Raw genomic sequence first — 12242 nt, 5'->3', positions numbered from 1 at the left:
AGAAAGAAGTGGTAAATCTCACCCAGAACTTGTGAGACTAAAGGTAGTAGAGCTTTCTGATGCCCTAATTCCGGCAAAGGATGCACCATCTATGCATACTTGAAAAAACAAACATGTGATCCTAAGCGGGCTTTACTACATAGGGGTGTTGCTAGTAGCAAATTGAGTAAGCATCAGCAATCTTTCCACGATACATACAGGGCGAATTGTGCATCACTTTATATTACAACCTTCTCGGTGGAGTCGAAAGTCTTATTACAAGACACACCGTTCAGACATGCATCCATGAAGAAAAAAGCAAAAGGATGTGGACCAACTAACACAGTAAGGCAGAGACAGAAGTGGTCAATCATTTGTCCGCGACCACCATCTCCAAAGATGCAGAACAGCCGGGCCTTTCCAATCGCTAAGGCAGGCTGGTCCTAAAGGCAATCTTTTGCCAGGAGGTCGCTCCCCACCAGAGGTTCGAATTCAAAGGACTGAAAAGAATCCTTCCACAAACTATCAAGATTAGAACGAGGGTGCTTCGTTCAGTGTCCTGCAATCAAGGGAATAGGGGTTTACCGCGGGTTTCAAACAAATTCATCCGAACGCAAGTTTTACAATAAACGGAACTAGACACGAGATGTAATACTTCATCAGAAAATAACTCTGTCCTGTATTCTCAACAGTTTTACGCCGGACTCCAGACAGCTTTGTCTTGACGCCAATCCTCAGACCATAAGATGCTGGCCAAACAGACATAATGTCAAATGGGGCTATTAGCGTTGGTGCGTAATCAAACACGAGACCGAGTTGGTTTATTCACCTGCACTTGCTGGTCACCTTGATCCTGAGGGTGTTATTCTAACAGAAACAGATGAAAACATGTATGCTCTGTCCTTCAGCTTCATCTTATCACTACTACTCCAACTGAAGGAAGAGAAAGAAGCAAGTTCTATCCGGCGTGCCTGCCTCATGGTTACCTTGCTTGAAGGCTGTGTGGTCTATCTAATTGGTCCTTCCCCTTCTTTTTTTCCTTTTCACTCACTTCACTTCTTCTCTTTTCCTCCTACCTATCTAGCATGGCCTAGAACACTTGTTACAAAACAGCAGTCTCACCTAAGGAAAATGTCTGAAGCAACTCCTCCCAAGGGAATTGAGGCATGGAAAGTCTGGTCAAAGCAGCAAATCCATTCGGCATTCTTCTTGATAGAGCCGGATGTGTGTAATACATACAGATTCGACGAAGAGCTGGGGGTATACTTGGGCTTCGCCGGCAAAGAGGTAATCAAGCAGCTCGAGAACGTTACGTGGGACGACGAAGCGCAAGCACCCGCGGACAAGACGAAGCAGCAGGTTTACATTTCCATGGTCCGTGGCCCGCAGCGCATCCAGCCGCATTGCGTCCCTTTCGCTCCTGATCTTGAGGCTCTGAGGATCATCAATAACCTGAGACTCCCTGACGATATCGTCGACTCACTCACTCAAGCCGGTTGGGATCCTTCCAAGTGCTGCGATCCGTATTCTAAGGGGCAAGAAAGGAAACTGCAACCGGGATCGATGGTATACAACCCCCGTCTCACTTACTCTCATTTCTCCCCATCCTGCTCGTCCTCTGACTTTGAACTACTTTATTTCAGCACAGCACTGATTTTGGGTTTGATTTGCTTACTGCAAGTACGTGGATACTAACACATATGGCTTCACAGTCAAATTTGGTGTCGGCAATGACGTCGAAGACTTTGGATCCGCACTCAGCTTCGACAGTCCCGCCTCTGACACTGGCTACGGAAGTGACCGATTCCATCACAGATTCCATTACTATGAAACCCCCTGGAACGAACGGAGGTCCCAGGGAACTCCCGCTCTATCCAACCGCCATGATGACTACGGCTTCCTCGTCAAAATCTACTACGAAGGTGACACCGAAGAAAGGTCAGAAAACTGGCCCAAAGACGCTCCTCGGTTGGAAGAGATGGGCAAGGAAGAATAAGAATCCCGTTTACGATGAGCACGGGTATCATACCTCCAACCGTGCCATCGACAATTACCTCATGGGTTCCATGATTTGGGACGAGAACGACAAGAAACCCGCAGAAGTTTCCAAGCAGCTACCTCACATGCAGCTCATGGCCAGCTGGGAAAACCCCAATAGACGAAACAAACCACCTCCTCCATCTATGATGGAAGCAGTTCGAATCTTGAACAACCTCGTCATACCGGCCCCAATTGTCGATATGCTGGCAGAGGCCGGTTGGGATGCAGAGAAATGCTGTAATGCGAAGTTGACACAGGAGGAGAAAAGACTCGGTGCGAGACCAACAGGACTGAAGCGCAGTATCGAAGATGAGGACGGTTATTCATCCCAAGACAAAAAGCAAAAGATTTCGGCAGAGGCTGCCCAGAAAGACCCTTTCCAGCCATGGAGACCGGGACCTCTCGGTCAGGCGTCTCGAAAACCAACCTTGATGCATGAGCAAAGCATCATCAAAAACGAGAGATTGTCTCCATTATCTGGCCTTTTTAATCCACTAGGAAGACTTCCAAGCGCTGATAGTCTCGCTGATGAGTTTGAAGATGATGGACTCGGCAAGTACCCCAATCGTGAGAGCCCTCAGGTCGAAGGGGAGCCTCATGTTCTCCCGGGCACCAGTGCAGCTATTGCAGCTGGCGTCAACGATATCCAGAACGACGACACCACGAAGGCGTCCAAGGTTACTGATTCAACCAGTGACGTGAACTCTTCGCTTGGGAGCGCACTTAATATCGACACCTCGGGCCCGGTCCACCCCAAGGTAAAGAAGCGCAGCTCCCGAAAGGAGCTGAAACGAGCCGTTGATGCCATCGACAACAACCTAACAGCCATTTCGGCAGGCCAATCTCTCCAGCTTCATGATCAAGCAGGTCAACTTCGCGAATGTCACGAAAATCTCAACGACCACTCCAGTCAGCTTCGAGAGCAGTCCAACCGACTTCAAAACCTCGATAACCAATTCCGCACTCAATCCGACCTGCTTCAAAGGCAAGATATCACTCTAAATCAGCTCCGTCAGGATAATCGAGCTCTCCGAGGCAGCCTACAACGAGTCCTTCTGTCCCTTTCCCAGGTCATCAATATACTCCGGAAGTCGAACAAGGGCGAAAAACGGGCGCTCAGGTCAACAAAGAAGCGTGCCGAGAGGGAACTGGAGGAGTTCAAGTCGGCAGACAAGACCACCAAAGTCCTGAAGTGAAGTCTCAAGAGCTTGGACCGTGTCCTGACACCCGGAGACGTAGCTGGTGTTCAGCAGGTGGCTGGCAGCGAAAGTGAGGGCCAGGAACATGAGGGTTGAGGGATGAAGCTTTGTGGCGAGGATGGTGGAAGGAGGAAGGCGAGAGACTTGCGTTTCTATTCGTAAATTCGCCATCGAGAATGAGTTCTTTGCCCTCGACGATATTCAAGTATTCGCGAGAGCGGTGGATCAGCTGAGGGGCCTTTTCCTCCTTTCCATCCAATGCATCGGCGATATTCGATCTCGGGCATATCTTTCTCGACGTCTTGATTCTCTCCTTCATTGCGATCAAGGGAGAGAGGCACTCAGGGAAGGAAGGAACGAGGGCGAAAGATGGGATTTCACGGGCAATGGAAGAAGCGCTTGATTCGTAATTTGCCACATAAGAAAGCCCCCAAACTTCCCGCGCGATTTCCTCCTAAAATTGATATAGCGAGTTTACTAGTTGCTTCCTTTCATGCTATGATGTTACCGTCCCGAAAGAGAGACATAAGAAGGCCTATGACTTATCCGAGCGAGCAAGAGACCGATTTAAGATTTAACTAATAATAAAAGACAAACCCTCATCTATCTTGAACCCTCGAATTCACAGCAATTCAAGATAAGAGACCTGACCGCATCAACGCGGCAGGAGATTGGACACCCAAGACTCCGTGACGATGCAACTAACCGACCGAACCGGATCAAATCACAGTGACCAGAGGAATCTTCCGATGAGGGTAGGTGCGCATAACAATTCCGCGCCGTCCCTCGTCCCATTCGGCCAGCAAGACAGAAGAAGAAAGGGGGTGAATGAAAACCAGGGAGGACCTGCCAAGCTTCAAATTCGGCCTCTGACAGACCACGAGAGTGAGGATATCACCGCCTGCCTGCCTGCCTTCATCCTCAGAGCAGTATATCCTCTTGTTCTCTTCTCTCGTCTACTCTCAGTCCGGTTTGCAAGTGTTCGGCTCTTCATCCATCCTTACGCGTCCCCGTTATCCAGTAATGACAAGCCGGCGTAGTCTGATATTCCGACATCAACAACGGCATCAGTCCGGATCGCAAACAGCTTCCATCCTTTGGTGTCCCACAGCACGCAGCATCAAAAGAACATTTGGCTTCAAGGACTTTGGCATCATCATTTCATTTTCTCTTTTCCAATCGTTTTTCATGACTTGGACGCGGAAGCATTTCCCTCCCATTTCATCAAGGTGATTCGTAAAATCTCATTTCCCATCCATCATCATTTATTTCCTTCGAGAGTTCAGTTTTCCTCTTCATCCTCCTCTATCGGCGCCGGCGTCCTCCTCTCGGTCCGCCTCTTGGGCCGTCGGTGCCGCGAGCTGCTGATGTTGCTCGCCGAGTCGTCTGGGGCGAGCTCAAAATCGTCGCCTCCCCACTCGCTGTCGCTGTTGGCGTCGTAATCGCCCTGCGCCCAACTAGGGCGCTCGTAGCCCGATGATTGCGAGTTACCGGAGCCCGGGATAGGGAGGACGTCGATGCGCCGGCGGCTCTGGAGGCTGTGCATCAGACCGGCGCCGCGGTTGCGCAAGCCCGTCCGGACGACTTCAGCCTTGAGGTGGAGCGCCTCAAAGGCATCTTCTAGCGCTTCCATGCCCTGATAAATCTCCCGCTCCACCTCTGCGAGGACGGCCATCTCCATCTCCTCGTCCCGTGATACTGCTTGACGATTCGCCGCCGCGGACGACGCGTTGCTAACGAAAGACGCCGGAGTGGCGCCGCGGGAGTAGGCCGAGAACGGCGTCGTATTGCGAGATCCTGGGAAGCCTGGCGTTCCTCGAACGCCCGGGCTCATCGTAGAAGGTCTAGAGGGGACGTAGTTGCTCGCGGGGGTGGCGCCGCGCGATTCAGCTGTGGGAGTAGAACCATCGTCGCCATCGGCTCCGGACCAGAGGAAACCGTCGAACCTGCCAGAAGTCAAGATTTCCCATTCTTGCGTGTTGATATCGGACATTGTGACGAGAAGGTCGTGGGTGTGAGGGTTCTTGACGAGGTACATGGCGACCTCGGCGTCTCGCGGCACTTGCGTCAACCGGTAGAGACGTTGCAGAGCTAACCCTGTCCTGACGAGGAGGTCAGGGCGCGCGCGGTGCAACGGCGTTGGTGCTCTTGTTGCGGGCTTGGGATGGTTGGAACCCACAAGTATGGCATTGAAGTAGGGTTGGTCTTCAGGGTCCAAGTTCGTCAGTATGGCAAACGTCAGAGTCTCGTCATCTACGTCCTGAGGCGGTGGCGCCGCCGTTTCACCGCAAGTGTTGAGCCACTTATCCACAGCCCCCCTAACCTTCTTAGACTGTCTGAGATAGTGCTCGCGAAATTCCTCGGCGATGTCAGGATCGATCTTGACCGGCGAGTCGGGCCGGGGTGGCAACTCCGCGGACACCTCCGCAGCCTTGGACCCCAAGCTTGCCAGGTCGAACGGCGGCCACTGGGGAAGATCGATACGACCGCTGACCCATTCAAGAACTTCCCCCCAGCCCAAACCGCGATGCTGAATATCGGGACCCCGTTCGCAGACCACACAGGTGCATCCGTGCTCGGGGAGCTCTCTCGAGAACACGTTTTCAAGACGGTCCAGCAGACGCCGAGCTACTGATCGGTGACCGGTCGCGACTGCCACGGAACCGTTACGGTTGAGGACCGAATTATACTGGTCCAAAAGGTTGAAAAATGGCGCGAACAAAGTCTGCGGGCCAACCAGGGGTGGGTTAGATGGCCTGGCGCCATTTTGCCGGGGCAGGACGGAGAGAAATGTCTTGGGAATCGGTTGTATGAGTCCGCCATTTTGCAAAAGATAGTCGACGCGCGGTGCTTCCTGGACGTCAACGGGTGGCGGCGGCGGCGGCGGCGGCGGGGGAGGAGGGTCGGTCGGGGGACCCATATCGGTCATTGGTGTTGCGGACGGAGTGATGTCGTTCTCGGGGTAAACCTGAGGAGGCCCTGGGGGCTTGTCATGCACAGCGAAGGGTGGCGGGAAGGGTGGCGCCTGTGTCGGGGTTCTGGGAGACGAATCCTGGAGGCTCTCGGGGGACGAGTCACCGTCGTAGTACTCCGGTCTCCGGCTCTTCTTGCTCGACGAACTCCGCTTCGAAGAGGATCTGGAAGCGCTCGGCTTGATGTTTAAACTCTCCTGCACACCAGGGGGGAACGCCGGCGACTTGACGTAGGTAGCCTGGCTACTCGTCTTGGATTTGAAGCTCAGCCGAGACTTGTCGTCTGCTCTGGAGCCCGATCGTGAGATGCCGCTAAGGCGCGAGCTTGGCCTATCCTCCCGGTCTCTCTTGGACGAGTCTCCGCTGAGCCTCGAGCTTGAGCGTTCCTCGCGCATTTTCTTAGACGACTCCTCAGGGGTGCCTGAGCGTCTCTTACCCGACAAGTCGGTTTCGGGCGGGCTAGGGGGCCTCGACTCCTTCTTGGACGAAACCTTGCGCTGCTTGTCGGAATGCTCGACGCTCATGGATCGCTTGAGTTCGCTGCCGCCCAGGTCCGTTGCCTCGGGCGTGAAGGGGTCGTTCCTCCTCGTGGGGCCCACGGCCGACTCGGACACATCCTCGCGACTGCCGCGGACGGCCTCTTTGCTATGCGCCTTGCTGAAGGTCGGGTAGGGCATCGAGATGCGGTCAGTCGAGGCCGGGCCGGTGAGCGAGGTGCGAGACATTTCGGGGACAAGGTCGGTCATGGAGGCGGAGCGGTCGTGGCCGCGGTCCCTCTCTCGATCGCGGTCTCGTTCTTCGCGGGTGCGGTGGCGACGGTGAGAGTGGGAATTGAGGTCACTTCCGAGGCCGCTGCCGTCTGCCATCTTGGATCTAGAGGAGCGCGAGCTCACGCGGTGGGAGCGGTGCTCTCTGTCGCCCTTTTCTCTATCGGGTCTGCTACTGCGCTCCGACTTGCTTCTCGAGGCCTTCTTCTCCGACTTATCGGTCTTGTCGCGCGGGGGCCGATCAACGTCGAGGTCGACGTCACGGTCTTTAGAAGACATGATGGAGCATGGAGGCGTAGCCCGAGAGCTAGGCCGCGTTGTTGCTGTTGCTGGTGTTGCGGGGATTTGATTTGTGTGCGAGGTGTAGTAGTCGGTACAGATTGGGCCCCGATGCCGCCTACAGAATGAAATCAATCAAGCAAAGAGCCCAAGTGAGCTTTGCGAGAGGGTGGGCAGGAAGGTTTTTGGCGAGCTGATGGCGAAGCGGGCCGTCGTGTTCGAACTGTGAGGATCAAGGTTGGATGATTTTGGAGGAAACAGGCGGGAAAAGAAGCAGGCAGGACCTGGTCTGGGGTTTATTCACCGACCCGAAATCGTTGAAGCGAGCTCTCGGGAGTTGTCACAAAACTGGGGAATCCTGCGTTAGGATTTTGAGGGAAAATGCCCACCCCTGACTTGGAACGAAAGATGACGGGGGGGTTCCGTTTGGTCAAATTCTGCGTCAGTGCTCGGTTCGAGTCGTCGAGAAACCGCCTCGTTTGTGTCAGGCTGGGAAATGATGTAGAAGGCATAAAACAATCGACGACGGGGATGACACCTGAGAGAAGAGTGCAGAGTCCGAAGGCAGGCCAGACGATGGAAGGGAGAGCGATGAGTCGAAAGATGGGCGCGGGCGGTTGCGAATCTCGCCGTCGAGCAACGCAGCTGAGTGTGATTCGACCACAGAAACAGACGGAGCCCCCTGTAGCCTGTTTGTTGGACGAGGAGCGACTGCGTGAAGGGGGGAGGCGGGTTTGGAGGGCTGGTAGGCTGGGCCGGCGACAGGTCCCAGAAATAGTGGATCCTTCAGTTGAAAAGGGACACTGAAAACACTGGGTACCTAGGTAGGTAGGCTGGGCGGTGACACATTCGTCGCCTGTCTCTTCTCTTTGCTAGAGAGAGGGAAGCCTGACGTGGCACCGGGCTGAGGTCCCTTGGGATCCACAACGGACACTGCCCAGTGCCAGGAGTCAGTGGATGCAGAAGCTCGGACCACACAAGGTCGCACTGTGTATCTATACATTGGCAATGAGCGCCGTGTTGTTGCCGCACGGTATGACAAGAACTACCTAAATTGAGTACAGAGTACGGATACATCACCACGAAGACTTCTACTCAGATCCGCACGAGACTGAAGATGGCGATGCTCTGCTCTAGCCGCAAGGCACCGACCGGGCGGGCTTCTCAGTGGCGGCGAGCCTCCTGTGGGAATTAGCGTCAGAGATTCCAGTTCAATGTCTCGGGCTGAGCAATGGCCGCTAAAAACCTCGTCGAAGAACCCGACGCTCCAAGACATCCAAGGCATCTCGCATCCGTCATCCCTAAGTCGAGCGACAACCGCACGCAGGACAAGACCAGGCGTCTGACTCTTCTTCTTCATCCTCGCCATTCCGCCAGACCTGAGACCAGAGGTATGTCTGCCACCTGCCTCATGTAGGGAGAGAGAAGCCCAGGTCTCACCATGCTGGCCCCCTCCTCGGTCAGAAATGCACATTCTATCTTGTCTCTTGAGTGCTTCCAAAAGTACACCCCATCCTCTCCCGCCCAACCAACGGAACCGACCTATTGATCTACCTACCTACCCGCATACCTCCTCATCCTCACCCCCCGCCATGCCATGTGTTGATACCCGCCAAATCAACAACGGCGTTGTCCCATCGGGCACCAAGAAACCGCAGTGTGTCCGGACGCAATGTAGCTCTACCTTACCTAGGTACCCATATCTATTGTAGGTATGAATGTCGCCCAATCACTCGCGACTCTCTGCCTAAGCGCCCGCGCTGCATCACTCTCATGCTGCTTGCTTTGCATCTCCGACCACGAAACCTTGAACGGCCACACCATCTCTCTTCACCTCTTAACCTACCTACCTATACCAGAGGGCTGTTCTCCAAATATATCACATTTCCTCTCTCTCTCTCTCACACACACACACACACCATCCGAGGCTCGGGCGTTATTTCCCGGCGCCCCGGGGTTCCCATCTGCACGCACGGTTGGCTTGTTGGTCTGGTGCATTTTAAAGCTGTTCCTCAGTCTAATCTGAATTCACAACGGCGCCTTCCGACAAACTCGTTTCGTTGCTCTTACAACCGAATCGTCATTGAAAAATGCTGTTCGGTTCCAGTAGCCAGCCAGCCACGCAGGGGCAGCCACGCAGGGGGGACAAACTACCTATGCTATCCAGACCACAGACCCCGCGCCCCCGCAACTCGATGCATGAGATGCCGTGTTTCCATCCATAAGTCTTCGTAAAAAAAAATTTCTCATCAACAGCTTTTTATCCCAGGTTTGTCTTTGAACAACTCCGCTGTGTAAATCCGTCCTTGATATCTACTACCGCTGAATGGCGCATAAAATAATTTCGTGAACTCGCTTCTCGCTCTCTCCATCTCGCAGGTCGTTTACAAACGGTCCAGGAGACCCTGGCTCTCAAGGAGCAGCACGATCTGGTGGACAATGGAGCGGACCGTCTGCTTCTCGACATTGACGACAAGGTCGGCCTTGGCGGGCGCCTCGTAGGGGTCGTCGACGCCGGTGAAGCCCTTGATCTCGCCAGCGCGCGCCTTCTGGTAGATGCCGCGCTTGTCCGTCTTCTCGGCATACTCGAGAGGGGTGGCGACATGGACGAGGAAGAAGGGACCCGACTTCTCGACGAGCTCGCGCGCTTGCTTGCGGGCATCGTCATAGGGAGCGATGGGGGCCGCGATGACGGCGGCGCCGGCACGCGTCAATTCGGACGCGACAAAGGCAATGCGCGCGACGTTCTTGTCGCGGTCTTCGCGGCTGAAGCCGAGCTCAGAGGACAGCTCATGGCGGACCGTCTCACCAAGGAGCAAGGAGACGGAGCGGCCGCCGCCCTGGTTGAGCGTGACTTGGAGCGCCTTGGCGATCTGGTCCTTTCCGCTGTTCTGGTAGCCGGTGAGGAAGATAGTGAAACCCTTCTGGGCCGGCAGGGGGTTCTGCTCGCGCAGGACCTTGACGACCTCGGGGTATGAGAACCAGGCGGGGATCTCCTTGCCCGTCTTGAGGCGGTTGCGCAGCTCGGTGCCCGAGATGTTGGCCGTGTGGGTGCCGGGGGCGATCTCGTTGGCGGGCTGGTACTCGTCGCGGTCGGGGATGTAGATCATCTCCTGGAACTCGACCATGGTAATGCCGAGCTCGTCAGAGTACTTCTGGACGGCGACCTGCGCGTCGTACGGGCCGTAGTGGTCCTTGCCGTTCTTGTTCTTACCAGGGCCGGCGTGGTCACGGCCGACAATGAAGTGGGTCGCGCCGTGGTTCTTGCGGATGATGGCGTGCCAAATGGCCTCGCGAGGACCACCCATGCGCATGGCCAGGGGCAGCAGGGCCAGGGCGGCCATACCGTTGGGGTATCTGGGGAGGAGGGCCTTGTAGACTCGGACACGGGTGAAGTGGTCGATGTCACCGGGCTTGGTCAGGCCGACGACGGGGTGGATGAGGACATTGGCTTGTTGAGATCGGGCGGCGCGGACCGTGAGCTCTCTGTGAGCGCGGTGCATGGGGTTGCGGGTCTGGAAAGCGACAACCTTGTTCCAGCCGAGCTTCTCAAAGTGCAGTCTCAACTCGGCAGGAGTGTCTTTTGGTTGTCAGTTGATGGGCCCCTTGAGCTCTGCCTCTCCTCCAAGGGGCAAGGCAAAGAAAGGTGTGGACTTACATCTGAGGTCCAAGAAGTCGTAGTGGGCAAGGCGCTGGATGGCCTCGAGCTTACCACCGACGTAGAAGTCGTTGGTGTTGTTGAAGAGATGCTTGACACCGGGGTGGGTGTCATCGTCGCTGCCGAAAACCTCGATGGCCTCAACGGTTCTGTCGGAAAGCAAAATTGTTAGAAGACCCGGCCAATGCCATGTTCCTTGGGGCCGGGACGTACCTGTCGGGCTTGTAGACATCCTCGACAGTAAGGATGGCCAAGTTGCGGTCGTCTCTCAGATCGCGCAGGGTGATACGGGCACCGGGCTTGATGGAGAGCTCGTCAATGCTCTTCTGGGACACATCAAGAGTGATGGGCATGGAGAAGAGGTTGCCATCAGCGAGGCGGTTGTTCTTGACAACGCTGCGCCACACACGTTAGCGACTGACCATCTCTTCTCTCTCTCTTTCTCCGTATGGGATTGGTTTGGTCTGAACGTACCCATTGTAGTCCTTCTCGGTCATGAAGCCTGCGAGGGTGTTGCCTTGGTCAGTCCCGCTGTTCTTAGGCCTCGGACGTAATCGTGGGGGGGATTGCCCCTCCAAAAAAAATCATGGCGGGGTTGCTTCCGCGCCGCAACCCCGCCATCCATCATTGCGCAACGCTGCGAATGATCTCAGGGGGAAGGTCGGGGAGGCAAGGCAAATTACACGCACGCACCTTCAAGGGGAGAGAAACCGCCGTTGAGGATCAGCTCGAGATCGCAAAGGTGGCGCTCGGTCAGGACGAGAGAAGGGAGCTTGTCGGCCTCAGCGAGGAGCTCGGAATGGCGCGGCGCATCGCGCGCGAAGAGGTCCTTGAGGACGCCGCCGTGGGGAGAGTTGGCCATTGTGAGTTTCTGAGGGGGAGCGCGAGGCAGAGATGTTCAGTTAGATGAACGGACAGGAAGACACTGGAGGAGAGTGGTCTTTGAGAAGCTCCCACGGAGAGATTCGAGGAGAAAAGAAGACGACCAATTGAGCCCGTGGCTTCTGGCTGAAAGAGAGTTAAGTGCGAAGATTGGAGGAGGAATCGCAGATGAGTAGAAACAGGAGAACCAGCAGGAGAAGGAGAGTCAACGGGAGGGACGGGAGAGGAGGACAGGCTTGTCCTTTTATTCCTTGTGACTGGAGCTGCGAAATGCGGGCTCGACTACAAAGTGAGAGAAAATTGTCGCTCGTTGCCGGCGTCAAATCGGCCTTGCGTTGTTGCTACACCCCGTCGTCCAAGGTAAAAATGGAGGCTGTTTAGTTCAAATGACGTGATCGCTACCTTGCACATGTACCCTCCTTGGCGGCATGCTATGCGTGGGTGACTGTGTGTAGGTATGTATCTG

General features: G+C 55.1%; 4 protein-coding genes across 4 annotated transcripts; 2 read left to right on the top strand and 2 right to left on the bottom strand.

Annotated features, from left to right (window-relative positions):
- Positions 1 to 1110: 1110 nt before the first annotated feature.
- On the top strand, positions 1111 to 1975 carry CDEST_14599 (uncharacterized protein; the record flags this gene model as incomplete). Its single annotated transcript, XM_062930755.1, has 2 exons — positions 1111 to 1474; positions 1692 to 1975. 2 exons carry the CDS (start codon positions 1111 to 1113, stop codon positions 1973 to 1975), a joined length of 648 nt encoding a protein of 215 aa, XP_062786806.1.
- Positions 1976 to 2036: 61 nt separating this feature from the next.
- On the top strand, positions 2037 to 3215 carry CDEST_14598 (uncharacterized protein; the record flags this gene model as incomplete). Its single annotated transcript, XM_062930754.1, has 1 exon — positions 2037 to 3215. One exon carries the CDS (start codon positions 2037 to 2039, stop codon positions 3213 to 3215), a length of 1179 nt encoding a protein of 392 aa, XP_062786805.1.
- Positions 3216 to 4219: 1004 nt separating this feature from the next.
- Positions 4220 to 7914, bottom strand: CDEST_14597 (Putative methyl-CpG binding protein MeCP2/MBD4). Its single transcript, XM_062930753.1, has one exon. The coding sequence runs from the start codon at positions 7234 to 7236 to the stop codon at positions 4501 to 4503; it is 2736 nt and encodes a 911-aa protein (XP_062786804.1). The 5' UTR covers positions 7237 to 7914; the 3' UTR covers positions 4220 to 4500.
- Positions 7915 to 9260: 1346 nt separating this feature from the next.
- On the bottom strand, positions 9261 to 11963 carry CDEST_14596 (Putative sulfate adenylyltransferase, adenylyl-sulfate kinase, PUA-like superfamily). The gene is made up of 5 exons (XM_062930752.1): positions 11588 to 11963; positions 11369 to 11396; positions 11108 to 11290; positions 10895 to 11043; positions 9261 to 10816 (listed from the first exon to the last, which is right to left on the bottom strand). Exons 1-5 carry the CDS (start codon positions 11754 to 11756, stop codon positions 9621 to 9623), a joined length of 1725 nt encoding a protein of 574 aa, XP_062786803.1. The 5' UTR covers positions 11757 to 11963; the 3' UTR covers positions 9261 to 9620.
- Between the last annotated feature and the right edge of the window lie 279 nt (positions 11964 to 12242).

The sequence above is a fragment of the Colletotrichum destructivum genome, chromosome 10 (assembly GCF_034447905.1).
Source record: "Colletotrichum destructivum chromosome 10, complete sequence".
Taxonomy (NCBI): Eukaryota; Fungi; Ascomycota; class Sordariomycetes; order Glomerellales; family Glomerellaceae; genus Colletotrichum; species Colletotrichum destructivum.
Note: the sequence above shows the minus strand (reverse complement) of the source record. Positions and strands in the feature narration are given on the sequence as shown.